The 27,556-nt window shown below is 40.1% G+C and overlaps 1 protein-coding gene across 1 annotated transcript; it reads right to left on the bottom strand.

Annotated features, from left to right (window-relative positions):
• Window positions 1–1,568: 1,568 nt before the first annotated feature.
• On the bottom strand, window positions 1,569–27,299 carry LOC124157267 (serpin B4-like). Its single transcript, XM_046531840.1, has 8 exons — window positions 26,975–27,299; window positions 9,611–9,717; window positions 8,953–9,144; window positions 6,221–6,632; window positions 4,754–4,968; window positions 3,549–3,734; window positions 3,013–3,154; window positions 1,569–2,440 (listed from the first exon to the last, which is right to left on the bottom strand). The coding sequence occupies exons 1-8, from the start codon at window positions 27,003–27,005 to the stop codon at window positions 2,073–2,075; spliced, it is 1,653 nt and encodes a 550-aa protein (XP_046387796.1). The 5' UTR covers window positions 27,006–27,299; the 3' UTR covers window positions 1,569–2,072.
• Between the last annotated feature and the right edge of the window lie 257 nt (window positions 27,300–27,556).

Here is a 27,556-nt window from a genome sequence, read left to right as displayed (position 1 = left end):
TGCTGGTTTCTTTCACCTCTAGCATGATTAAATCTTACCTATAACTTGAACAACCATGGCTTGCCCTCCCCCTAGTTTTGATCCTGGGAATGCCCTTGGCCATATCTCCTTCCGACATTTTCTATATGCAACTAGCCCATCCTCTTATAACTGGACTCCTGAATCCCTGGGGATGATGGGCAAGTTGCACATCGAAAATTAAGAAAGAGGAGATATGGAGGATATTACCCAGTGTTACTCGAGAAATCTTCAACAATCTGAAACATCATTCCTCCTTTGCGGCGTCCTCAGAATGAAAAGAAGGAATCCACTAACCTTTTCCTGAAATGAAGCCTAATGCTAATTTTAAAATCTTTTTCAGAAATCCCAAACTGTATCACCCAATGACTATGCTTCTTGAACACCTTAAAAAGAGGACTCCTTTGATGCTACTCTTTATTGAAGGAATAAATAGAGGTGGTGTAAAAACCTGCACACATTTTTAAATACTATTTTGCATCCATAGTCGGATCTAGGTGTACTAAAAATCTTGCATATTTTTAGTACAGTCCCATTATTATTGTGTTTGTTTTGTATTACGAGGCATCGTTGTGCCCCCCCCAGAACAAAGTCCTGGATACGGCCTTGCTTGTGCCCCCACCCAGAAATAAATCCTGGATCTGCCACTGGATGCATCAATAAAAATTAGTAAATAATTCTGTAGATTTCAGTTTTTTAGAAATATTTCCCAGCCTCCCATTACCAAGCATAAAACGCACTATATCAGTACTTAATTGGTTATGAATTGTCTTTTTAGAAGCTTCAAACTCTCCATGAGATGAAAAAGGGAATCTAGGACAGGGGCACTCCTGTGTATATTCAGGTATTGAATAAAATTACTCTTTTATTGGTGTTCTCCTACAAAATGGAAAGTTTCCTTTTAACCAACCACCTATTTCAAATTGATGGAATAAAGCGACAGTTGACTCTGCTGTAAAGAGCAGGGAGACAATTATTTAATGCAGTGACTTGCATCGCGAGGTCATGAACTGTTCACCTCACTATTGCTGTTGTAGTAATCCACTACATACTAACATAGCTGCATTTCAATACCTCTGCTGGAAGCTTGCGGCCAACTTGTGCTTGATATTCCCTTCTATTTATTAGTGAAATCCAAACTCTTAGAAGGAATTGGATTGTAAAGAAAATGCTCCCAATAGTGTATCTCGTTTTTGTTAAAGCTCATTAAAAGACAGCAATTATGTACCATTGATACTTTTTATGATACTAAGAAAGTGGTCATTGCACTATCTCAAATCCTCTTAGTCAAGTGGCTGTGACCCAAGACCAAAATATGACGCACAGAAAATGCACTGACATTTCTTGCAAAAATTACATTCTGTGAAAATAAAAGAGAGGGCAGTCAAAATTTCTACGCCCATCTCCTATGATACTCGAGCAGAAAACTTGTGTTATCCAAGGTCAAACATACCTACTAGTTGCTCAAAATCCTATATTCTATGCAAGACTCTCCTCAATCTCATTGTGATATAACATAAGGGCAAGATAAAGTGTCATGTAGGCCACAATTTGTGTGGAATTGTATTATTTTATTACACAAAAGATTCTTCATCACAGTCAAGGAATTTCTCGCGCTCATCAAATTAAAAGCACTCCAAAAACAGGCGATGCACTTAAAAAACTGGATCAATAAGTTACAAAGTTCATGGTTAAACCGGTTACAGTTTTCAAACATAAAATATATTCAAATCTATAATAAACTTTTTTTATAATAAGGTGGAACACAACTCTAGGAAACCTCCTGGTCGTAGCTCTTTTCTAAGAGCAGATGAATATCTTTGATGCATCCATTCACTGCTATTCTTTTCTTCAGCACACTAAATGCTCTTCCATATTGCTCCCACTATGCTGCAGTTCTCCATACCATTACAAGCAGTCACAGGTATATAAATAATTTGGAATGGTAGTTCAATGGAATTAGAAGCAATGGATACCAATGGATAAATTAATCAGGCACCATATGACTTGAAAAAAAATTAAATATGAACAAAGCGATTGGTGAGGAATACTGTCTATTGCTCAAACACGAGGAAGTCCTGTCCAATCCTGGGATAGAAAGCCATCCTCCCTCGTCTCTGGGCACTACGAGAGGATTGCGAAGGTAGATAATTGGCTCCTGTCTTTGGCGATGCAGTGGAGGCAGTTGACTCTCCCGGATTCTTGAATATTGAAGAAATGGCTGCCTCTTCTTGCTGTGTAATGGGTCGGTGGCCAAGCTGATCGTCAGTGATAGCAGGGCCAGCACCAGTTGGTTGAGGGTGAGCCATTTTACCAGCGAAAAGAAAAGCTCCTGTCTCAATGTCACGAATGAAGAACAGGAAGGAGTGATCAGCTTCAAACTTGGGAACAGTAGCACCCATCAGAGGAACAACAAGTATGCCTGAAAGGATAATAAATATCATAAAACAATGCTCAAATGTATAATATCATGGCATGAAGCATTGTTGCAAGATGTAACAACGGATATAGCAACTATTTGGATGTGCCCCTATAAAAGGGTACCATAGTTAAGTGATCATGTATCTCACTTGCTGTGGATGGCCGCACTTTATACTGCCAACTAAAACTGATTCCCACAATTTGTTAACCTTTACAACCCTACCAAAAATTCAACTGCAGTTTTACTATTCAGCCATCAAAACAATATATGTTAATGTCATCTTGTCATGGAAAAATACCAAATATGAAGGTACGACTGCAATTATTTCCAACTATAAGCTTTCCACCAGACTGGTAGTTTACTTAATAACAGCTTGAAGGACCATATGGAAAATGACAACACCGCAACAGAAATAAAACCCTGAAAATGTTTTATTTTTAGGATTTCCAATACCCCAACCCAAGCGAAATACTCCAATCTTAATAACATGTTTTAATGCCTCTGTGCGTGAACTTGTCAACAAACAACATGAAAGATAAGATGTTAGAAGAAAGACTATTCAGTCAACTTACCAGTAGCACCAGCCGCCTCACTACCCTGCTCATTAACAATTATCTTCACTGTGTGCTGGATGCCATCAACCTTGAGAGGAACTCTTGTTGAAATGCCCGGCAGAGAACCCTCCAGGCTGAGGAAAACATGCTCAATTCCAAGCTGAAATCAGAATGAATTATTCAGTAAGCACTTTTCACCACCATTGAATAGTATAGGTGGCACATAAAGCATATCTACCTCAACAGAATATTTTTTATATTTTTTAAAGAAACCGGGAAAGTGTTTCAAGTGCATCCAATGATTGTAAAAAAATAATTGACAATAATTACAATTGAATTTTGCTATGATACCCATCAAGGAAATTCTATGAAGCCTCAGCTTCTACCCATCTTTAATGAACACAATTTATAAAATAGACAAATGTATTCATGCAATGCATTCAATATCATGAATGTGCGTACTATTCCTGCATAGATACTTTTTAGTGTAGACATATTGTGGAACCATTCAAACTCCAAATAAATTACATAATCAGTCAAATAAGATCACTTACTGATCGCAATGGTGAAACCATGTCCAAAGTAAAGTCTGACTGGAACCGTGGAATGGTTACTTGCACCTCTCGAAGTTCAAGTTGCGCCACAATTGAGCTCAGAGGATTATGAGGCAAATCCCTCAGCATTTGAGTCATTCCTTCTCGCTCATTTGGGAGAAGTAACAACATTGAAAACTTGTTACCCTGTATTAAAAAAAATATTTTCATTAATTCAAGCTTAGTAAATGTGAGCAAGTAAAGTATTATGCAACGCAATCAGGGTATGAAGTAACACCTTGAGAAAATACCCAGAAATAAGACCTTGCAAAGTGAAAATCTCTGAAGATGATGGAATATGCCAGCTCATAAGCGAATTATACCTCTCCAACTGGATTTGTTGAAGAAAATTTATTAGAAACCACTAAACCAGAAGAAACAATCATCTTCTCAAGTCCAGCAAAATCAGTTCATCGTATAAAACTTATAACCCCAAACAGTGAAAAAGTAAAATTTTGTGGGAACGTGCTCTATTTGGGACGCTTAAAGTTCACCATGATGTAGAGGTACTTTTAAAAATGTCAAGAGTCCAATAACACTTCCAAGAGCTAATTATCTAATATCATGGTGGTTCCTGGAGGACAGTTCATGACTACGAAATGGCAGTAATAGGAAATTCAGTGTGAGGGCTTCGAAAAAACTTAAGCCTGTGGTTCTCCCACCTTCAAGAGATACTCATTACAATTTATCGATCTAGACTGGATATCTCAAGACAAAGAAAATTTTATCAGCAAGGTTATGGAAAAGTGAGATATAGCATTCAATTATGAAAAAGGGTGCGTTCATTGACACAGCATTGCTTATATACTGTCATGGATAGCCAGGGGCACAGCCAGGAATTAAGGCTGGGGGGAGTTTAGGTGTAACTAATACTGGGGTGTGTGATGGTTTGGAATATCCTCCAGGATAAGCGGTAGGTGCTAGTTTAATAAATTGCGGAATTTTAAGATAAACGACTCAAAATGGTGAGTTTTACGGCTTTCCAAGGGATATTTTATTTGTCCTTACACTATTCTATTAGTAATATCAAACCAATTAAGTAAAATGGATTAAATTTAAATATTTCTCTGAGCTCCGGGGGGGGGGGGGGAGGGGCTTTAACCCCCCAAAACCCCCCCTCACTGCACCACTGTGGACAGCAAACAGGATAGTAAAAACCAACCAACCTGATATGGCAGTTCAACAGCCTTGGCATTAAGGCTATCAATTTCAGCATACTTGAAGTAGTTCAACTGATCCATCATTGTGACTTCAGTTTCATCACCACTGGGCAAGTAAAATTTTCCTGGTTTGGACTGAGCTGGATCAAAAGCATTTTCCCAGGCACCCTTGAAGTATACAACATTCCCCAAAAACAGCTGGGTGTCTGGCGAAACAGAAGCTGGAAGAAGAACCGACAGACAATTTCTTAAGATAGAGTGAAAAATCTATGTAGAGGATAAAAGGCAAACATGAAGATCACAAATGATAGTATTACATTTAAATAAGAACTACTCCCCTCACCAGTGGTGTAGTGAGGGGGAAAGTCCTGGGTGTCCCAAAATATGAAAACACAATTACTTTCCTCGTCATAAAAAAAAACAAAATATTTATAAATCATGAATTTACAAAAGATTTAAAGATTTCTTTGACAAATGATGTTTTTTAGATTATGAAAAGTGTTAAATTAGTTTAAAACCCTCTACTTAGTACCATTGGCTTTGGATCCCTCCCGAACAAAACTCCTGGCTACTCCACTGACTCCCACCATATGATATTAAATTATGTATCTTATCCAGTACATCCTCTGAGCATTCTGTGTATTGAAGAATACCCTATTTGTTTGTTCAAATAATTTCAGGGGCTTAAGTATATCAAGCAACATAAACAATATACAATACATATATATTTTCCCAAAAAATGCAAGTCTTATTATCAGACGTTCAAAGTCAACATTTGAAGTCAGCCATACACCAGCTTGAAAATTTATACATACATGCAATGTTTCATGATATACTTAAGCCCACAGTTTTAGACATAATAAAACATATTTTTAAATCCAGTATCTCAGTTAAAAATTGAATCCTCTCTATAAAAAGACACGCTGAAATCCTGTGTAACTTCCAAGTTACTTTTTGTGCAACTTGCCCATTAAATGTGGTACATAAAACCATACAAAATGACATTTCTTCATAAACAACTAGGATCACTTAATACGACAAAATTAAATGGAATCAAAGAATGCTGAATGCCATGTTTAAATAATGAAGAATGAACCATACAAAACCAATTTAAACAATTGTAAGCTACGAGAGCCAATTTATCAAGATTCAGCTCATGTAGAGACGTCATTCCCTCAGATGGGTGGTTAAATAATGGACTATAGGTATACTAGAGTTCCAAAGAATCAGGCTCTCGGATCAGGATGACAATTGCTGAATGAGAGGAACTCCTACCTCAAATTCCCATGATTCCACTGCTGTTTCCTAAGGGAGTGATTCTGCAGACACTTTTATGTTCTGACACTAATCTAAAATGTTACATATTCAGAAAATAATCTGTTTTGTAAGAAAATATATATGCACTAACAATAATCTATAGGAAATTCAAATGCTTCAGAAAATACCTTGCCTAGATTATATGAAATAACCCACCTGGTGAAATAATTTCAGTGATGAGGCCATGGGTAACATCACTAGCCCATCCATTGATAACTGCAGCTGTTTCAGCTGACTTGGAAAAATCTGCAAATGTGAGCTCTGCTCCATAGTAGCGAGTGATTGCCCGAACAAAGTTTGGCTCAAGAACAGGTGGAGCACGTGTGGTGGTGCCTGGTGCGGTGGTAGGTCTAGATGCCTGGTTTGATGGCCTTGCTGCTTGTGCAGGCTTTGAAGAGGAGGTTGAACCTGGATTTCTATTGGCTCCTGATGATGTACCTGGCCTGTTATTAGCTGGCACCCTGTTAGACTGCGAGTTGTTCCTTCGATCCTCAGTAGGCAGAAGGGAATCCGTCACATACATTCTGTTGGCCAAGTCAAGGGTATAGCCAGCTCCAGCACTTTTAGCCTGGACAGGAGTAAAGAAATTTAAAAGACGATTAATATAAAATGAAACCAGGATACATATTTACTTTCTGCTTCATCTAAATGTGACATCAATTTTGACAACTTAGGAATACGGAAGAAAATGAAAATCACTTCTGTGTGATTGTTAAATGACCAAAAAACCCTATAAAAATAGGAAATTTTATTTATTTATTTCCATTACCCCATAAACAGCACATTTACGGCCTTTACAATGGGGAATTAACAATGAAGGACATTCACACACGCCCATGCCCTGGATAAGGGTAACTTAACCAGACGAGACTCGAACCCGCGACCTTCGGTTTGGCAGTCGAGGACTTTACCCCGCCACCACCGAATCCAAAGCATGCTTTTATAATCCATTCAAATAAGTAAGATCTGATGCTTCCCCGGCGAATATAGTCCAAGAAGGCTATTTGGGCTTTCTACCGGGTGGTCTCTCTCCATTCTGCCAAAGTTTCGGAACTCGACTCGACCTCATCAGCCCTGGAACACGACTCGAGTTCCGAAACGTCGGCAGAATAGAGAGAGACCACCCGGTTGAAAGCCCGAATAGCCTTCTTGGACACTCAAAGAAGTACTTCTGCAAAAAGTGCTCACTTTCCATTACTGAAGAATTTTTAATTATGAAACTTCCAATATGAGACAAAATGTGCATGACACAAGGCATGAAGGGGGTAAAACAATAAAAAAGAATCAACTGTTCAGTGATACATGTGGGACATATTATATGCTGTCTCTAAACCAATACAAATCAATCAAAGTATCCCTCACAAAACAAGGAGCTTTTAAAATACCATTGCCACATGAAAGGATCGTGCAGCTTATTTAATGTCATGCGCTGAGCATGATATTAAATTGAAATAAAACCGTTTGCCTCAGCAGCAGTGGGGTTAAGTCCTCACCTGCCAAACAATGGTTCATGCCAGAGTAGGTTGCCCCCATCCAGTGCATGGTTCTTCAAGTACGTTAAAGTTGTTAACTCATGGCAAGCCCCGGCATAAAGGGTCAAATTTTTTGCGAGATTCTGCGGCTACCAAGTTAATTATTTACTAATGATTGGGCAGGAAAATAATTATATCCGCCAATCCTAATATTAATCCATGATTAAAATCACGTTAAATTCTTCCGCTATATCGTTCTTCGATTTTAGAACCCACACGACCTACTATTAGTCTCCCATATTCAATGTCGTTAATATACCACATTACGGTTGAAACAGCCGTCTACCCGTGGTCCCCTTCGTTAATAGACAACCGACACCATGGGTTCAACCCTATTCTTCATTCCCTCTCCCCATTAGTACAAATGGCAGGGGCACAGCTAGGAATTAAGGCTGGCAGGGGTTTAGGTGCAACTAATACCGGGGTGTGTGGGAGTATGGAATACCCACCAGGATAAGCGTTAGGTGCGAGATTAATAAATTGCGGAATTTTAAGATAAACTGTTCAAAATAGCAAGTTTTACAGCTTTCTGAGGGATATTTTATTAATCATTACACTGATCCATTAGTAATATCAATCCAATTAAGTAAAGTGGATTAAACTTCACAATTTGTCTGAGCTCTGGGGGGGGGGGTTTAACACCCCCAAAACCCCCCCCTCGCTGTGCCACTGCTGTCAGGGGTGCCGACTTATAAAAAATATTGGGGTCAATACGGGGGTCTTGCCCCAGGAAATTTTATAAATAGTGAAGTTTTTTAAAGTAAAGTTTTTTTTAGCCTCTTAGAAGAGCCATATGATAAACATTAGAACCCTGAAAACTCGACTCCCGATAACTTGACACTCCGAGAAAAATCAATAAGCCTGACACATTTAAGCCACCCCCCCATTTTGAATTTTTGAGGTGGCACGGACCCCCTCAAGCCACATGGTGTTGGTGCTGCTGTATACCACACTTTTCGATGGTACAGGAATAAACGAAAATTAAAAAACGAATAAATTATTTAACGAAATGGGGAACATCCTAAGGCCATGAAGAGCTTGACGAAAATTACACCCATTGGGTGGTAACTCTAGTGGTAAAGGTTGTCTGAAAGCACTTAAATATTGTTACTGCATCCAGGAAATTCAAAATTATTGTTATAATACATAACCAACCCTCCCCTGAGTGACACTCCAATCTGGGAAGGTCATTCAACGTGAATCATTTGTCAATGAGCAAAGAATCAAATCAAATAACTTTTAACAATTACTGTAAACTAAAGGAAACGCTGAATTACAACATAGAAATGAGCAAAAGGACTCATCCATGCATGGATACACTTATGTATGCTTTGAACACAATGGGTGTTGCCATACCTGAAGAGAGCGAAGTACTGACGAAAAGTATGTTTGAACTTCTTGTCGATTTTCTGGCAGCCTTAATGCAAGACGAATCTCATGAGCAGCATATGGACCTGCACCTTCCCAAAGCATACCTAAGGCCAACTTGATGCTAATTGGAGACAGAAGAACATTACCGTGCCCCACTCCTGGCAACCTGCATAGTTCCTAAATAAGAAAACAAACATTAGTCAATATAGTGTACATGTATAAAAAGTTAAGAATCTTATGATTCAAGGTAATTATTAACACCCAAAAGCTCTGGCACAAGACTTTTATTTAGCACAAAATTAGGGAGTGCATGTCAGCCTTTAATAATTATTACATTTCCTTGCATTGTTATAAATAAGTTTCTGAAGCAAAAGCCAGTCTGAAAGCTGACTTTACAGATCTTGCATAAATTAAACGGAAATGGAAGATTTTGTATAAATTCAAAGGAAATGGAATGAAAGTGCACAATAATAAGTGCTACTAATAATGCCTGCAAATCCTACCAAAATCAATATTAAAAATAATTCCAATGCAATAAAGCTATAATATACCTAATGCATACTCAGAGACTAGGTAAACTTGTGAACTTCAAAAGTACAGATGTAATTCAGATGAGAATTAATCAAGCAAAGTCACTCCTTACCTGCAGTAGCTCAACATCAAAGAAGGCAGATCGGTCAATATTGGCCTGTAGCTTCTGCTTCTCCTCATCTGGATCAGCCTGAGTTACATGAAGCACCAACACAAATGCTAATGAAAGAAATGAAACAAAATGCATCATTAGAGAAGTAAACAACCGAGAACAAAATTCTAATTGGAGTGGAATTTGCACGCCACTTAATGAATGGCAATGCATATATGTGCTTGAAAGCGATATCTGCATCAAGGAGGGCATCGTTATCCTGCTACGAATAATTGTACCTTTTGATTTATACCAAATCATTTGTTGGATAAGTGGCTTGATTGAACGTTACATTTTAACAATAATGACAATGTTATGAATTCTGAACTGCAGATAGAACTTATAAGGAAACCCAGGCAAGGACATGCGCATGAAGGAAAGCTTAAGGAAATTTGTCAGTACAAACAAATCACCATTCAGAATTGCCAAATCAGAGAATCCTAATTGAAGAATTTCTAGTCCTGCAGGATTGCAAATTCTTTAATAAAAGGTCTAACAATTTTTATAAGTAACTTATCATATGCTAGCATGCCACAGGAATTGGGGAATACATAAAAAATGGTAACCAGTGGCGTAGCCAGGGGGAGGGCCCTGGGGTCCGGACCCCCCCGAAATATAAAAACATACATATTTTTCTCCATAAGAGATAACAAAATATTGAAAAATCATGAATTTGAAAGCTTATTCGATTATGAAAAGCATTAAAATTAGTTTAACACCCTCTACTAAGTACCCTGCTTTTAAAAAATTTCCCCTCCTGATTTTGTACCCCCCTGAACGAAATTCCTAGCTATGCCACTGATGGGAACACACATTGAATGGAAGACCTGCGTGAAAACTTACTGCTGCACTGCTAATTTTTATGGAATACCGCAAAAGAAACTAAATTCTACATTCCGCAATGTAATCTAATCAATCTAATCAAAAACTAGTCCATTCCACGATCGAACAGAAAGCGTTACACAGCTTTTACTCGAATTACTACGCTTGAAGCCATGAGAGAATATGAGGCTATGACGTGCCAGCCTTACTTGCTTCAGCAAATAAGACCAGATTTCTTTCAGAGTGAGTTGTAAACATCGTTATGGCAGCTCACTGTACTCTGAGGTTGAACATGAGACATATTAACGATAAATCATGAGACATATTTTTCCAAACGGACAGGAATTCGTAACCCACCTTCGAGCGGAATTACATAATTTCTGGGTAAGAGATGGCGGGGGGCAGCTCCCCCCTTCCTATAAGCAAAAGTAAATATAGTTCGAAACGAAAGGTTTGAACAAATTTTCGTTAAATCGAAGAAAAGTGATATTAGTGTAAAAAATTTAATTCAAAAATTTGGTGTTACTCTACAAGAGGTACAATCCGGACTTCGCCTTCAAACCTTCACTTTCCCATACTATTTTTGCCTCCTGATTAACGTGGTGACATTCATTCCTGGCGCATAGCGAATAGAAGGCTGTGAATCTTAGCGAAAATTTTGTGGACCCTGACGATTCAGCTACACACACGCAAAACGTCGAGAGACTCTGGCGGGACGTGAAGGAGAGGGTGAAACGTCCCGGGATTCGGAAACATTTTCTGCACCAATACCTATCCCGATATCTCTTTCTTTCTTCCATTCCTAAAAAAAATCTCCTCCACGCCTTCTTCATACAAGCCTCCCAATTGTACCCGCCACTCTCCCCTGAGCAAGACCTGCCTGGGAGATCTGGGCAAGCAGAGGAAGACCTTCCTGGGACATCTGGGCAACCATAAACACTGAAAGGTAAGCACATTTTACCCACTTCTACCTCCCACCCTACCAACTGGACCAGCTCGAGAGATATTTTTTTCTAGTTGACCAGCCCGTACATGTGCCCGGAAAGTGATTTACCCACTTCTACCTCCCACTTTGTTATGTGTTGGACCAGCTCGAGGGATATTTTTTTCTTGTTTACAATTCCAAACGTGCCGTGAAACTCATTTACAGCCATTCCAATATGGCCGCGCATGCGCAGAACCCTAAAAACGCTATTCATAAAAGTTAAAATATCTCGAAAAGTATTAATTTGCGCCGGGAATGAATGTCACCACGTTAATCAGGAGGCAACAATACTATAGGAAAGTGAAGGTTTGATGGCAAAATCCGGATTGTACCTCTTATAAAATTTTACCAAAAATTTTATTGAGCAAATAATTTTAAAAACTAATTGAGCGCTGTCGTAATTTTCTTGAAAATTTGGTTTCCTTGACCTTTTCTGCGTTACAACTTGAACGACCACGGCTTGCCCCCCTCTAGTTTTGATCCCAGAAACGCCCTTGAGACTGTACACTCTCGAGTACATAATCTTTGCTGTAGACGCTTCTTCTTTGCTTTTTTCCTTCTCTATTTTTAGTTTACGGCTGGCGTCCTAACACCCCTGCAACACGCCTACAGGGCGGTGTTGTATGAAGAATCTAGATTGTAGATTTAGATTCCACCCTCGACCCACTCAATCCTTCAGCCTATCCAGGGTCCAGAAAAGGGAGACCAGCTCATTTCCGGCCTTCCCAACTTGTGAGGGAAGGTGTTCTTATTCGGTACTCCTCCTCTTCGGAGGACACCTCCCACGTGACGCTGAGAACGTAACCCAATATTGATGGCTAGGGCGTATAATGAGAGGGCGAATTGTAGCATGCTTAATAAAACCGTGGCACAGTAATGCTCCAAGTCAGACACCGGAGTGGTTGTATTTTTCCTGTGGCTTTAATTTGGTCAACTACCAACTACTGCAAAATGCTGCTTTGAGCTACCATCTTCTTTCTTTTTACCAAAGACGACCGGTTATCGCATGAATAATGTTTAATATACAGTTAAGGCGTAAGGCATCTTTTACGCGTAACCGTCTATCTTATTACAAATCCTTAGCAAAATGAATTTTGAATATGTCAATCTTCAATTGTTTTCTTTCTCATGGCTCTAATTTCTAATGTCTTCATATTTTTACTGCTCAAGACCCCACGTAACGCAAGGCCGCTTTCGTCCGTTAAAATCTCCTGCCGCAATTAAAAATGAAAAATTATCCATTTATGGCTTCCAAACTACTTAATCGAAGCGTATTATATAAGTTCCTTAAAAACAAAATACAGAAATGCTGCGGGGAAAAATTCAAGGGCAGGAAATTCAATTCAAGAATCTCAGATCAATCGGGGAGAAGCGAGAGAATCGCGCTCATGGCGCGAAGAAAATTTTAAGAAAATACGCACGAATCACAAAAATCACTAGGTTGAAGGTTCGCAGCAGGTTGGCCGAGCACATAGCCTTCATTCGACAAAGTAAGACTGCAACGTACCACTTTCATGTGTGTTCATGGTAAAGAAATCAGAAAAAAATGAACATATTTCTAGAAGAAGCTTGAGTTGGAGTGACGCTAAAATTAGTATTTAATGGTAAAAGAAAAAGAGTACATGCAAAAGTCAGGGAAATTTTGGAACCATGGAATATTCTCAGAGAAAGATAATTCGGGAATATACAAAAAAACACCGAAAATGCACTCAGGTGTTATACTGAAGCACTGAGTCGTTAAGTTAAACCGAGTCGGGCTCCTTATCCACTGGACCACTTATTATTAATGCTCACCGAGCATCGACGAAAGTGGCTGTGTTTGAGTTCGAAACAGCGGCGTACAATGAAACTCATCCCGGGTGGGTCCATCAAACGAACGCTATTAGGTTAAGTTACTTGAATGCAAAAATATGGAAAATTCGTGACAGTTAAATATTTAAATACATAGGAGTTATACTTATGATGGAGTAACGCAGCACGTCGGCTTGCGTGATGCAGACTACGGAGCCAGCATCTCCAGTCCAATATCTAAGTACAGAGTCCTTTATTGACTTAAAAAATTATATTCATGACCCACAAGTGGATTGCACTAGGTTTAAGGAATTCTCAGTCCCGATTACCTGACTCACTTATTACCAGTGGTGCCATACTGTCGGAACGCCTTACCGGCACTGGTTAACAAAAGAAATAATAGTTAAATAACACTTTAATCAATTTTGTGCCACAAAATTTCTAACATATGCATTCGCAACCAAAAACATTTTGCAACAAAATGTAAATAATAACTTGTAATAAAACAACACTCAGAGTAATATTACACTTCTAAAAAAAAGTTACGGAAGGTGCGTTTCGGCACTGCTAATTTTGCCATGACGTCTCGGTTAATAACCAAAATTGGTCTAGAACATCCTATTGTACATGATCCACGGATTGATGTTCTTCACCGTGAAGTTCTATGCTATTACACGATATTGCATTGGAAAAGAAAGTATTCAACAAATTTTCTTTAAACCTACGAAAAATGATGTGTATTTGTATAAGATATGGAACTAAAATAAAACTTTTTTTAAGGAAACAATCTCGTAAACTAATAAAGCGCTGTTATAATTTTCTTAAAATGTTGGTTTCATTCACCTTTTCCATGGTTAAATGTCACAACTTGGCTTGCCCCCCCCCCCTAGTTATGATCCTGGGCACGCCCTTGCGATACTGCGCGACAATATGTTTGTGGCATGGCCAGTTGAATCCCTTATTTCCCGCAGTGCTCCTCACAGTTCCATAGAATTGTTCACTGAGCGTGAGTATCCCTACCAAATAACACTTCCTTCACCCCTGTCAATGCTGATTCCAGAGGAGGAAAACGAAAGTGGGGACAGAAAGACATGCCCAGATTGCCAAAACCAAGGGCGACCGTCACCGTGGTGGTTCCGATGAATTCTCTGGCAAGACCTCAAACGAGGTCGAGAAGCGAAGACCTCCGCATTTCGTCATCGCCCCCATCCATACGTACGTACACGCCCATTTCGTAACCGTCGTGAACTATAATATCAGCTCTGCGGGTCACAGGATTTATGTTTTGAACTCCCACCTTCGCCATGCCCGTCAAATGTTGTTGTCGGAACTTCGTAATGATATCCAAAGGGAAATTGGGACGCACGACGAAAATGTGCTACCCGTACCACGCTAGAGAGCGAGAGATATAGAAAGCGGTCCATAGACGACGGTCTGATGATTATGGCACTCTGAGGTGGGTACAGCTGCCCTGTTAGTATTACATGTTATTATTTTCTAAATTATTATTTTCCTTACCCAATATCAGGGCACATGGCACATGGAAATATGCAGGATTATAAGACACGGTCTCAAGAGTTACTTTGTGGAATTGCTTCATTATTGAATAAAATAACTTTGTTTTATTCCACACTTTATTTTAAATAGCACGACCCGGGTTTCAGCATCTAATGCTATCATCAGGTGATCAGCATCTAATGCTGTCTACCTGATGATAGCATTAGATACTGAAACCCGGGTCGTGCTATTTAAAATAAAGTGTGGAATAAAACGAAGTTATTTTATTCTATATGCAGGATTTATTTTCTTTTCACTTGTTGTTTCATAGTAATCTTAATGGTCGCATAATGGTACTCTGACGCAAAAGCCGACTGATCACTCCCTTAAATACGACACGAGAGAGTTCTATCCGTACCATCATACTTGCCGCCTCTAGGGCAGGGACTGTAAGTGAAACGAAACGAAAATGTTTCGTTTCGAACCGAAGGGAAATGAAAATACGAGGTCTAGGTTTAGTTTCGTCCCCTCACGAAATTTAAGTCACCAAGGAGTTTAGTTTCGACCCGGGACAAAACTTTACTCTTGGGAATGAAACTAAATTAATCGAAACCCCGCTGCTCATAGTTAAGTTTCGATCCCAGAAGTTTATCGGGTGTGAAAGAAGAGTGGAGGGGGATAAGAGGGAATAGTTTCGACCCATTACGTTTGGCACACGTGTAGAGAGGTTAAAACATTGGGCTTAAAAAATGGAATGGCCAGTTTGCGTTCACCGTTCTCCTGTTAGAGGTAAAAATGTGAGTGACACAAACATGGCGGTAGGCCGAGCCTCTACTTCATTCAACCATACTTGGTACGCGGTGAGAAGGTCGAAACAAAACGGTTCGTTGGTGAAGCACGTGGTCCCTCCACTGCGAAACATCATCTACGCTTCGTTTTGTCCCGGAGTTTTAGTTTAGTTTCGACCCGAAGTAGTTTTGACTCCGATATCGTTTCGACATTTCGCCACAGGAACGAAACAATTGAAATTTTACTAGTCTTGACTATCGTTTCGTTTCCATTGCCATCCCTGCTCTAAGGTGTGCGGCTCGGAGTACAAATCTGGGTGATTTACGGAGGGAATGTGAAGGGGACGTCTCGCCCGTAGTATGAACATTATCAATAAACCAGGAGAGCTGATAGCTCGTTTACCCAACATTCCGACAGCCCAATGGTATGTAATTCCAAATTCTAACACAAAATACTAATAAAAATTAGTAGCTGCTCAGATATCTCCTACCGGACACCATTCATTCCGTTCCAAAAGCAGTTTGGCATCATACATATTCCAATCTACATTTCAACTACACATCTCTTACAGCTAGGGCCAAGAAAAAAACTACATGGTTTAAAATTTATCGAGATTCTCCGGCTACCGGGTCCATTATTTACTAATGGTTGGACAGGAAAATAACTGTATCCACCACTCCTAATATTATTCCATGACTCAAATACGTTAAATTCTTCCGCTATATTCTTCGTCGGGGGAAAAACTAATTTTAGAACCCATGCGACCTCCTTTTAGTCTCCCATATTCAATGTCGTTAATATACCACAATACGGTTGAAACAGCCGTCTACCCTTGGTCCCCTTCGTTAATAGACAACCAACACCAGGTTCAATCCTATTCTTCATTCCATCTCCCCGTTAGTACAAATGACACCAATCGTCGGTCGCAAATTACAAAAATACGAAATACAAAAAAAATACAAAAAAATTATTTACACCAGGAGTGAAAAAGGGAATTGCTTTTTAATTCTATCTAGAAACCTACCTACCCGCTATAAATATATTTAATCCGCTATAAATCCACCCACTTAGAAATCTTTGACCCAAAACTCATGATACGGTCGAATAAAGCTTTGAAAATGAAACCACAGTACGGCTATTTACTATGAGGCAACAGTGCGAAGTTTACCCCGACCCAGATTCCGGAAAAAAGCGCAATTCTAAGGGGATTCCTGCAGTTTCCAGATATTCGAGAGAGCAAACACCGGCACCTATTAGCACTCTTCTGTGACACTCACATAACGGGATTTATTGTTTGGGAGGTACTCCCAACAAACCCCCGTTCAGATAGAACACGGCGGCCCATTTACATCAGATTCGAGAAAAAGGAGGCCACCTAATACAGAAGACGTACTTTAAGCAAGCACCATTAAAATGAGAGCATCAAGTAGGAATAAGGCAAAAAGGACATCTACTAGAGTTTTACGAGAAAAATGCTGATAAAACATATCTACCCCCTGCTACATTACCCTGGGCTTCTCTGTAGAAATGATTAGTCTTTCGCCGGGAAAACTTGTTTTGGTATGCAAAACTACCACGAAGAGTCCCTGAAACTTATGCGAAATGCCTTAGATTATTAATGAAATTTCGTTAACCGTGCGTTAACGTAAATTAAATCGTTTTCGTTAACGTGCGGAAACGGACATCAGTACTGCGAAAGGATATCTTGGGTGGAGAAGCATTAAAAATACCGCACATTGTAATTTATTCAATGCGCCTTATTTAAAACCAGATACCTAACATGTAGCTTATTCTGCCATCAGAACATACCAATAAAATTTGGGACGATAGAAAAACAGATAAAGGACACCTTCAAACGTCAGGACGGCTTCAAACACCGTCTCACCTCCGTCAGCTTCTGCCTAATATCACAAAAAAGCCCAGGAAAGCAACTCTTAACAAGTGATTCATGGTACAGCCACGGTAATTGTTGGTCACGAGAAATATCGAGAAAAGGAGACGTATTTGTATTTGATTTGTATCATGATTACTGATATGGGAAGCCTTGTGTGAGAAAAATTTTGCTTAACCGTCGCCAATTGCAGGTTAGAGAAAACACCTACAGACCACACATAAAACTGCTCCCGAGATATTATGATTCATGTCAGTCCACTCAAAATGTCTCTATTCCGTCTAAGAATTCTGCAAAATGTGACAATAAAACGAAAAATTAATAAATTCCGAAACGACGACTTCACCTGAGAAATTAACCATCTCTGCTCTTCACGAACGCATAATCTGTCATACCCTTGGATGTAAGGATTTAACTGCTCAAAACGCATCAGTGCTAATTCGTTTAGTTCACGAAAGGGAAGCAGATAAACAAAATTATAATCTTTGCAGCTGACTTTGGAGCAGTATGGCAATGCATCCTTCTGCGGCAGTGTTTGGAATGTCGTTTTTGCCCGAAGGAAACTGTCGAAAAGGTCCGAAAGCCGGACGAAGCCCGCGGGTGGCTATGTAAACATTCAGGTATATCCATTGCATCTCCTGCATTTGAATCACTCTCCATTATTCCACGCACGGGGTAAACCACGGATTTCGAGAGTGTGACAGATATTAACTTGCAAGGATGTAGGCAGCTTCCCCCTTGCAATGGCTTATTCAGAAAACAACGGATATCAATGTTATCTTGCGTAGCTAAAGCAGTTCTCAAACCTTAGCGAACATTGTTGCCGGCTTAGGAATGGCGTTAGTGATTTTAATAGTTAATCTTTGAAAAATGACGACTCGGGTCGCCATCAAATCCCGAAATTCCAAAAAATAAGCTAGCAATGGACGAAAATTGGACACGGCCCTTCAATTTAATTCAACCGCGCTCTTAAACTAGCTCACCTGTCGTTAAATATATGGTAACTTTTTATCGAACTGACGTGAAGCTTTTTAAACGTCAATGCCCTCCGCGGTGACTTAACCCGCGTAAGTTGTTTATATTGGCAGTGTAACTCTTAAGTTTCATCACCGAACGGCTACAGAAAGCCCTCACCCTTTTGCCCTCTATAATCAGTGGCGCCGACCCCATGGGGCCTGAGGGGGCCCGAGACCCCCCAAAAATTCGTTACAGATGCGAGGAAAAAATGTTTCAGGCTTGTCGATGTTCCCCGGAGTGTCCAGACATCGAGATTCGAGTGATCAGGGTTCTAATATTGATCATATGACTCTTCTAAAATGCTTAAAAAACTTAAAATCCACTACTCATAAAATTTACCGGGGCAACGTACCCTGTTTGGGCCCCCCGAATATTTTTTGTAAGTCGGCACCCCTGTCTGTAATCCCATACATAAGAGTAATAATAAAGTGTGTTTGAAGACCAAATAGGTAAGAGGGAGGGGACCATTAGAATTCTGCAAGAGGAATCCAATAATTTCAGACAACACAGTAGACAAAAAGTGAGAAGCGATAGCCGCAACGACCCAAACTTTCACGCTCGGACGAGCCGTAATGGCCAGTGGTCCTTGAGATTAGCCCTCCATGGCAACGAGGAGGAAAACCGAACTGAAGAACCAGAAGCAATTTAAACGCCCACGATTGGCCACCAGCCGGACATCCCGCCGGTAACTTTATACCCACCAGTTAGGACAATACTTTCCAGATCCTCGAAACAATACATTCCAGATTGTATACCTCGCCACCAGAAGTTAATAATGTACAATGACTTGCTACCACCAGATAAACATCCACAATGAAGAAAGAGTAATCGCTACACAAGAAACCCGCTTGAGGAAAAATAATAACCAACCACGTTTAAATTATTTTTATGTTATTTATCGTCACCGCCCCGAAAACAGGTCATCTACAACGGGGTATTCTAACGAATAACACTTGGGTTGACCTCAAATGCCCTGAATGGAGGCAACCTATCCAAGCGAAACTCGAACCGGCGACCTTCGGGTTAGCGAGCGAGGACCTTAATCCACCGCTATATATAACAAAAAGGTTAACGCCATGGGTGGAAGCTTACTCGAGAACCTTTCTGAAATTGCATTAACGCCCGCTGAACGAAGAAACTGGCAACATAACTTACAAAAAAAATTAGAAAATACAAGGCCGTCGACTGAAAAAATAAACTGTGGAGAGCTGGTTAAGAGGGAGAGTTCATCTGGAGATGAAGAGGTGCATATTGAGGTTGGGGAATTTCTACGGAGGTGTTCATTATTCTATAAACAATTCTGTAAAAAAAATTTCATAATTATTAATTTAAACGAACTCATAAACGACGGGCACATCCTCCAACAGTGCATGCAAAAACGAATCCATGGCATTTATCGGGAAATCAAAGAATAAACTTACCCGAGCGATGCATGCAAAGAACTTGCTACCACCAGATAAACATCCACAATGAAGAAAGAGTAATCGCTACACAAGAAACCCGCTTGAGGAAAAATAATAACCAACCACGTTTAAATTATTTTTATGTTATTTATCGTCACCGCCCCGAAAACAGGTCATCTACAACGGGGTATTCTAACGAATATAAATAAAATGTCTAAGGTTCCTCTTTCGGGGTATTCTAGGGGTGCTGATTATGGCTGAGACAACTGCTAAAATAGAAAAATTGCCAATAGGACCAGGGATTGTTACATGAGCGCAAAAACCAACAAGAAATTTGAAGAACCTCGTTTACTCGGTAATTCAAGATGCGATTTATACTTATCGTACGTTAATAAAACTTGGGCTGAAGTTTTGTACTTGAAAAAGATGTATTGATGCCAAAATTATTAATGTCAAATAATGTGACATAAGCCGTAGAGTAACATTTATATTTGATCTTATTACGCATCTCCCAAAAAACAGTATTCGCAAGGAATGCAAAACTGGCAGCGACTTCCGAAAGTATGTTACACTCAGAGGAAGGGGTTATTTAGGAATTTATGCATTCGTTTGACCTTGTAACTGCACTTTCGTAGTGACTAACCTTACCCTAACAGCACAGAATACTACTTTTGAACAACATGTCCGAAAGAGGAACCTTAGACATTTTATTTATCACTACGCATTCCATCCTAATAAGCATACACAAGAGAGATTTTATGCAGTTGCCAGTGGGTATTCACAATATCATCGAGGAGGTTAAATCTAATACACACAATCATAGGCCACAATAAATTTCCATTACGTAAATCTTAATGAAAAGACATTTAAATGAGCATATTATCACGTAGGTAGAACCGGATACATTCTCCTCAAAGAAAGAAATGCCTTAGGACTAGTGGAACGGATTTCCTTGTACTATAAAAGAGCGGAAGAAGGCAAAAGGATATAGAAAGCATATTCGCTACAAAGAGGCTCGAGATCGTATTTTTCCGAGTAAATATTAAAAAACCATCTCTGAAACCTAACCGCCCTCACAACCTGATATTTCTTAATGCGGCGCACTATGATCCCACATCGAAAGAATCTGACCAAATTTAATGATCCCACAACGAAAAAGAATGCTTATTTGTCAACTTTCCCCACACTGATTTCCACTGCATCACTATCAACGGATCTGCCGTCCATAAATCCTCTTAATACTTTGCATTAATGAAGCCCATAGGAATTTTTAGGGGCCTAAGTCTGAAAAGTCAAAAAAATATCTTCATGGAACCAACTTACACTGCAATGCAATAACGCCTTACCAGTCAGTAGAAAATGAAACACATCCGCACTACCGTCAATATTTCCTGAAGAATCTCCATGAGACTTTCTCCTCAATTTCCGATAGCCTCTTTCATATCACCATACAAAAAAAATTAAACGGATATATTTGTTCGAGAGGGCCCTATTGATATAAAGCACTGATTTTCGGAAGGCGAAGGTTTCCGTCGTCAACTACAAATTCTCTTCAAGGGTTCTACGTCTACAGGATGAAATCCTGAAGACGATGACAAGCGTAGCTTCAGAAACATCGGAGTCTCACATCACCGCACCCGGAAATCCGAGATATCTTTTTCCTATGAACAATCCGAGAAAACTTCACTTCCATCACTGTGAATGGAAATCCGTTACGAGCACGTGCTCGGTAATAGTAATAGGAGGCAATAACCGGTGAAGATGACCGTTAGACGAGCACACATATCACACAATCCATCGGGGCAGTACAGTGCCACTCATATTGAAACATGTCAAACGGGGAACGGGGTGCGGCAGCATGATTATTAACAGTCATATTTTGTAATTCAATCTCAATGAAGTTAAGGATGCATCCATATACTACATCTTCATGATATCCTGCGAGCCACCTCTAGGGTGTGTGGCAGGGAGTTATCAATCAATGCAATGGGATTCCCGCAGAGTGGATTAAAAAAATTAGACGCGGCTAACTAAGCGATACGCAGGCGGAGAAAAACTTCGAAGAGCAGTGCATTATTAGAAGTATGATGTTTACTCTGACTAAGAACGAAATAAGCCAGCGTTTTTGGATCGTCAAACGGAACGGAAAGATAGGGGAGTATCAATACTTTTGTCACGGCATGCGTAAATATCGGAATCCACCGCAGGAATTATGTATTTATGGAGCAGATGTGAAAAATACATCGCCCTAAAACATTACAGGACTAATAATAACTCGCAGCAATGGTCGCAAAATGCGTTACAACTGAGCGAATCGGAGAAATCACAGTAATTATTTCTGGAGAACAACATTCATTCATTACTATGGCACGCCTTTCATTATCATACTTGCACAACGTAGCAGCATTTAGTATATTGGTGTGAAAGATTATTGTCAATGCCATGTGAATGTGTGATTAAATGTGCACGAAGGTTTGCGACGACATTTTTCAAATAAGGAAACATGCATTAAGTTTTACATAGGTTAGACGGCTACACCACAAGTCATGCAATCTATTTATGAGTTCTATCGCTGCCGTTATAATCTCTTATCGATCGTGGAAAAAATGACATTCTGAATCTGTCTGTTCTACAATATCTCTCTCTTATTTTATTTATATGATCTGATCTTCCGTAGTATGTTGGCGTCCGTAAGATATGGTTAACTTCGTCAGAAAAGACAGTGCTTTTTAATTTATCTAAAAGGTTAAGTTTATTTTTCAATCTACGGTCCGACAGAGATTCCCATCCCAGTTTATCTAAGAGGTCAGTCACACTAACAAGACTATCGTAACGACCTTTCACATACCTGGCAGCTCTTCTTTGCACGCGTTCTAACTCTGTTATTAATCCTTTTTCATGAGGGTCCCAAACACTGGCAGCGTATCCCAAACGTGGTCTAACGAGGGAAAAGTAGGTAATTTCTCTCACTTTCCTAATATTCTTTTAACAAAACCCATTTTACGATTAGCTTGATCGGTTATTTCTCGAATATGTTTATTCCACAACAATGACAATCTAATAAAAGAAATGTTAGCGAAAAAGGAACTAATAAAATTCACCACCTTCACGAGGTTTACTGTCTTTCCGCACTAGAATATATACAGCAGCATAGCATATGGTCAAAAGCAACTCCCAGGCAATCAACTCCGGTTCGAGCAGTAAGGAGATTCTTCTCCAGTTTTACTGTGGAACCCAATTTTTCAATCATACTTGCGAAAAATGTTTATATGATAATTGTAATAAAATGACAGCAATAGAGGTCCCTTAAAACCAAATTTAGAATTAAAAACCTTATGACAACCTGATAAAAGAAATGTCAGCGAAAAAGGAACTAATAAAATTCACTACCTTCACGAGGTTTACTGTTAACCATCCTCTTGAAGTTCCCAGTGACTTTAAAATGTCCTGTCATTCAAGTGAACGGTTTTAAACGTCTATCGTCATCCTTAACCTTACAATTTGGAGCGTCTTCAAATGCTTCTAAAAAAATCGTGCATATTTATCTCTGATAACATTTTTATATCCGTGTGATGTGCATGTGGGAACCCTCTTGAATGCTGGTGATTGATCATCCCCTGCCAAACACCCAAAAGGTGGCTCGCTAAATCGGTGCTATCGTAACTAGGTAATTTAACAATAATTACTTTTGTTGAGAATGAATCATGATAATAACTTCGTCTACAGATACGTAATATCCTGCAAGCCACCTCCAAGGTGTTTGGCAGAGGGTGACCGTTCCCTAGTGTGCAATAGCCGGCCTCAGTAGCAGCGAAAGTCCCCCCTCCACTCCCCCATCAACCCAAAGGTCGCTTGTTCGAGTCCCCTGTCCAGGATTGTTTGTGATCGTCCTGTGTTGCTATTTGTTAGAATCCTCCGCTGTAAAGGCCCACCCTGTTTTCGGGGCGTTGGAGATCCCCACATGCATACCATACGGTCATCAAGATATTACGCATAATAACAAAATATACATGCACATTAGAGCAAATTCAAAACTTCCCAACTTGGACTCCCGTATACTTCGCGTTTGTTTTTACCCCGCAAAAGTCCACGAGAAATTGCGAAGTATTTTACGAACTCGACATGCCATAGTCGGATCCCGTCAGCTGTTTAATTTATTTTTGAAGAGTTATCTTTTCCCGAAAATCCCAAAGGTTCTCTTGTTTATCTGTGCCGCAGAACCTCCCAGCCAATGCCTGAGTGAGCGATAGTGGTAGCAGAAGCTATTATGTCATTCAAAACGTTTAGTCTTCCCCATATAATTTTACGAGCAAACACTTGCTCTTTGTGAACATCGCCCTCGTGTAGTAAGTCCGGTGCTGTTAAATATCTCCGCCAGAGATCATATGGAATATACTCGACCACAGACCTAAACTACCCCGAAGAGACGTTTGACAAAGGAAAGTCGAAACGGTAATGTGCATTCCCGCGGTCCCCATATTATTATATTACTCATTTATTACAAATTTAGCTGAAGCAGATTCGCTTGTAGCTCACCCCTACCCTTCGGTGCACTGGTAACTGGGTAATTTGACAACATGCCACCTTTAAACCCCCCCCAGATCTTGACCTTCACCCCCTCCCTCAAAAGCATTTCAAAATAAGCCGAGTTTTTCAAATAATGTTACGCTCAGGGGAACCTGTTCTTTAGAATTTTTTGCATTTAAAATATCTATTGCCTACCGTACTTAGCCGTATTTTCGGTTTGAGTGAACTTGCTGAAAGAGTACAAGGTACTACCTTTGAGATTTGAATAGTGTGATACTTATTTCTATCCATTTCCTATTCGGTGCCAGAACGAAATGAATTTGAAGCTGTGAAGATTGTCTGGTGTTTATTAAGTCCAGCCACACAATATTCTCAGGGGATTCATAGGAGGCATACAATATACTTTAAAGTAGGAAGGCTCACTGCCCGGAATAATCCATACAAAAATTATTTGCTTGGTATGCTATACTCATTAAAAACTAACCAGATGATTTTCTTCCTCTCTATAGCCTATAAAAGTTTCCAATACTGAAGCTCCACGGCTATGCACCGGATGTTTGTTTTCTCTGTGCATCAGGAACACAGTTAAACAAGTAATAGCTTACTACTGTTAACAATCAGCCGGCACGGTAAGCAACTTAACCTTCGGACATCCATGTTCATCTAAACGGTAATTTTTTACATCCCAATGTTTTTCGCAGGAATTCTCTCAATCAACTAACATTTTTTTACAAATATGTTTAACCATTTTCACTCCTTGATAAAATCAGTGCTTGGGAATGGAAATGGCCTAAAACTGTCCTTTAAAGGTATTAAATCCCCGTACGAATGAATAATCTCGGTGGTTGAGATAACGGTTAGACAAAATTATAACTTGACAGGCCCCCGGGATACATCAACTTCGTCTTGGTAAATTGTGTTGAGTATATTTGGGGATGTCTAAAATACTATTGTTTACATCAGAGGCCGAAAGGATAAAGTACAGGATTATGACTCTTCATCTGCAAATCTCCATCGCGTATAAATGTCGATAAAAATATTTCAATGCCTATCCAAGCCATCATGAACAACATGACCAAACTATGGCGGAGGAGCTGCGAATTTAATCCGACGCTGGTTTCATAAAGAAACAAATATTAGGCATGAATCTACGTAAAACCTTGATCTTTTATGTACGGATTTGTGGCAGGCAATGATTTTATTACCTACATGCACTGCAAATTTATGTACTCCATACCGGAAATATTATTTTCAAAATGAGCAACCAAATTGAAGGCCTACTATTTTTACTGAATATGCCAACACTAAGATACCATATAGTCGTACAACCCAGGAGCGCAGCCAGGAATTAAGGCTAGGGGGGGTTTTAGGCGCAACTAATACTGGGAGGCTTGGAGGTATTGCATACCCGCTAGGGTAAGCGGGAGGTGCGGAGGCCTTCCGCCGGAAAAAAATTAAGATAAATGGTTCAAAATGCTAATTTTTACGGCCTTATGAAGGATATTTTATTAATCCTCAAACTATTCTATAAGCAATATTAATCCAATTAAGTAAAATAGATTTAACTTAAAACTTTCTGTGAGCTCTGTGGGGGGGGGGGGGGGTTATCCCCCAAAACCCCCCCCCTCGCTGCGCCACTGGTACAACCAAACCGACACTAACAATAGAGGCGACGCTCACTGCCAAACACCCTAGAGGTGGCTCGCAGGGTAATTTGTAGATGTAGATCGGTTTCGCGACTTCGACTCAGCATATGCAACTTTAGCGGGGACAAATGTAAATTAAATGAGTCTATAACAACTGTCTTATAGAACCGTAATTCTATTTCACGTTAGACGTGGGTATAACCCAATTTCTCAACAGGTAGTTAACGGGCTGAGGGTGCTAAGTAGTGATGAATATTCAGTCTCGAAGGAGGGCATTCAGCTCATTTCGTGTGAGTTAAGGGATCGGGCCAGGAATTAGTTACAAACAATAGAAATATTTAATGAATTTTCGATACTGATGACCGAGTTAAAAAAAGCTATCTTTTTACAAACAATCAGTAGAGAGGTTGATAGAAATAAACCATTACCGGCGAAAATAATTTGATGGACGCGATCAGAGACTATTTTTGTGAAATTTTCCCAAGTCATAGCTGTCACTAACGATGACTTAAATGCATGCGAGCTGTGCGAACAGATTTAACCTCTCGAGCACAGTGGGTGCAAGTTTGTGAATACGTGCCTGACAGAAATAAACACTAGTTTGCTTATACCTAAAAACACCATGGTGTTCAGCAGAGGGCAACAACAATTCGAGAAACACAGCATAGTCTTTATCACGGATAACTTCTCTGTTATTATTTAATGCTACAACACTGAACGTCGTTTCATGCAGCACTGACATTGCAGTAACTTGCGCACTAAAATAACCCAATGCATACCACTGAGGCTGGCTATAGAGTGCTGTTAACGATCACTAACCAAACACCTGCGTAATGGTCCCGCTGAAGTTTTGAGCAATCACGTCACCAAAACAACGGGCACGGCCGAGAAACCACTCGAACTGTGCGTAAACACTGGAAAACGTCCGAAACGGACGCGGAAAACCGCGAAACTTACTCAGTAATAAGGTGAAAATAGTCCTCTCCATATTCGTCCTTCTGATCTCTCCTCCCGCTTCGGGATGCCTCGTAGAAATTAAAGAAATAACTCCTTCCTGAAACCGCTCCCGGGCTCTGCAAAATCGTACGTCGTGATGAGCACTCGAAGGGGGAAAAACCTCTCACACCGTCTTGCTTGGACGTTCCCTAACGTCCAGTTCGTCCGTCCGTACTTCCCGGTTTGCCAGCAGCGAAGCGACTGAACTGGCTCTTATCGTAGCAGTCGAACCAGCCGGGTTGATGTTTATGAGCAAGCTGAGGAGAAAGGTCGGACTGTTGTTGGAGAGTTGTGGCGGAGGGAATGAGGGGAAGGTACGATTCCGGGCTTGGACGAGGTTGTGGTCGGGGGGAACGTTGAAATCTTACAGGGAGGGAGGTGGGAAAATAGGGGGAATAATTAAGAGGGGGAGGATACGGAGAACTGGCTGTGGAGGAAACTGCGGAAAGTTGGGAGAGGTTTGGGAGGGGAGGAGGAGCAGGTCCGGCCAGGAGGGGGAAGTGGTGAAGGTCGAGGAAGAGTCTGCGGGCTGCCAGTTATTGG

Source organism: Ischnura elegans, chromosome 4 (genome assembly GCF_921293095.1).
Source record: "Ischnura elegans chromosome 4, ioIscEleg1.1, whole genome shotgun sequence".
Lineage (NCBI taxonomy): Eukaryota > Metazoa > Arthropoda > Insecta > Odonata > Coenagrionidae > Ischnura > Ischnura elegans.
Note: the sequence above shows the minus strand (reverse complement) of the source record. Positions and strands in the feature narration are given on the sequence as shown.

What these genes read in the sequence shown, in the direction of transcription:
- LOC124157267 (XM_046531840.1), bottom strand. Translation starts at nt 27,005, where the DNA reads ATGGAGAGGACTATTTTCACCTTATTACTGA. An exon ending in TTGATGTTGAGCTACTGCAG is followed by an intron (nt 9,145 to 9,610) that starts GTAAGGAGTGAC and finishes TTTCTTATTTAG; the next exon opens with GAACTATGCAGGTTGCCAGG. An exon ending in CTGTTGAACTGCCATATCAG is followed by an intron (nt 3,735 to 4,753) that starts GTTGGTTGGTTT and finishes TTTTTAATACAG; the next exon opens with GGTAACAAGTTTTCAATGTT.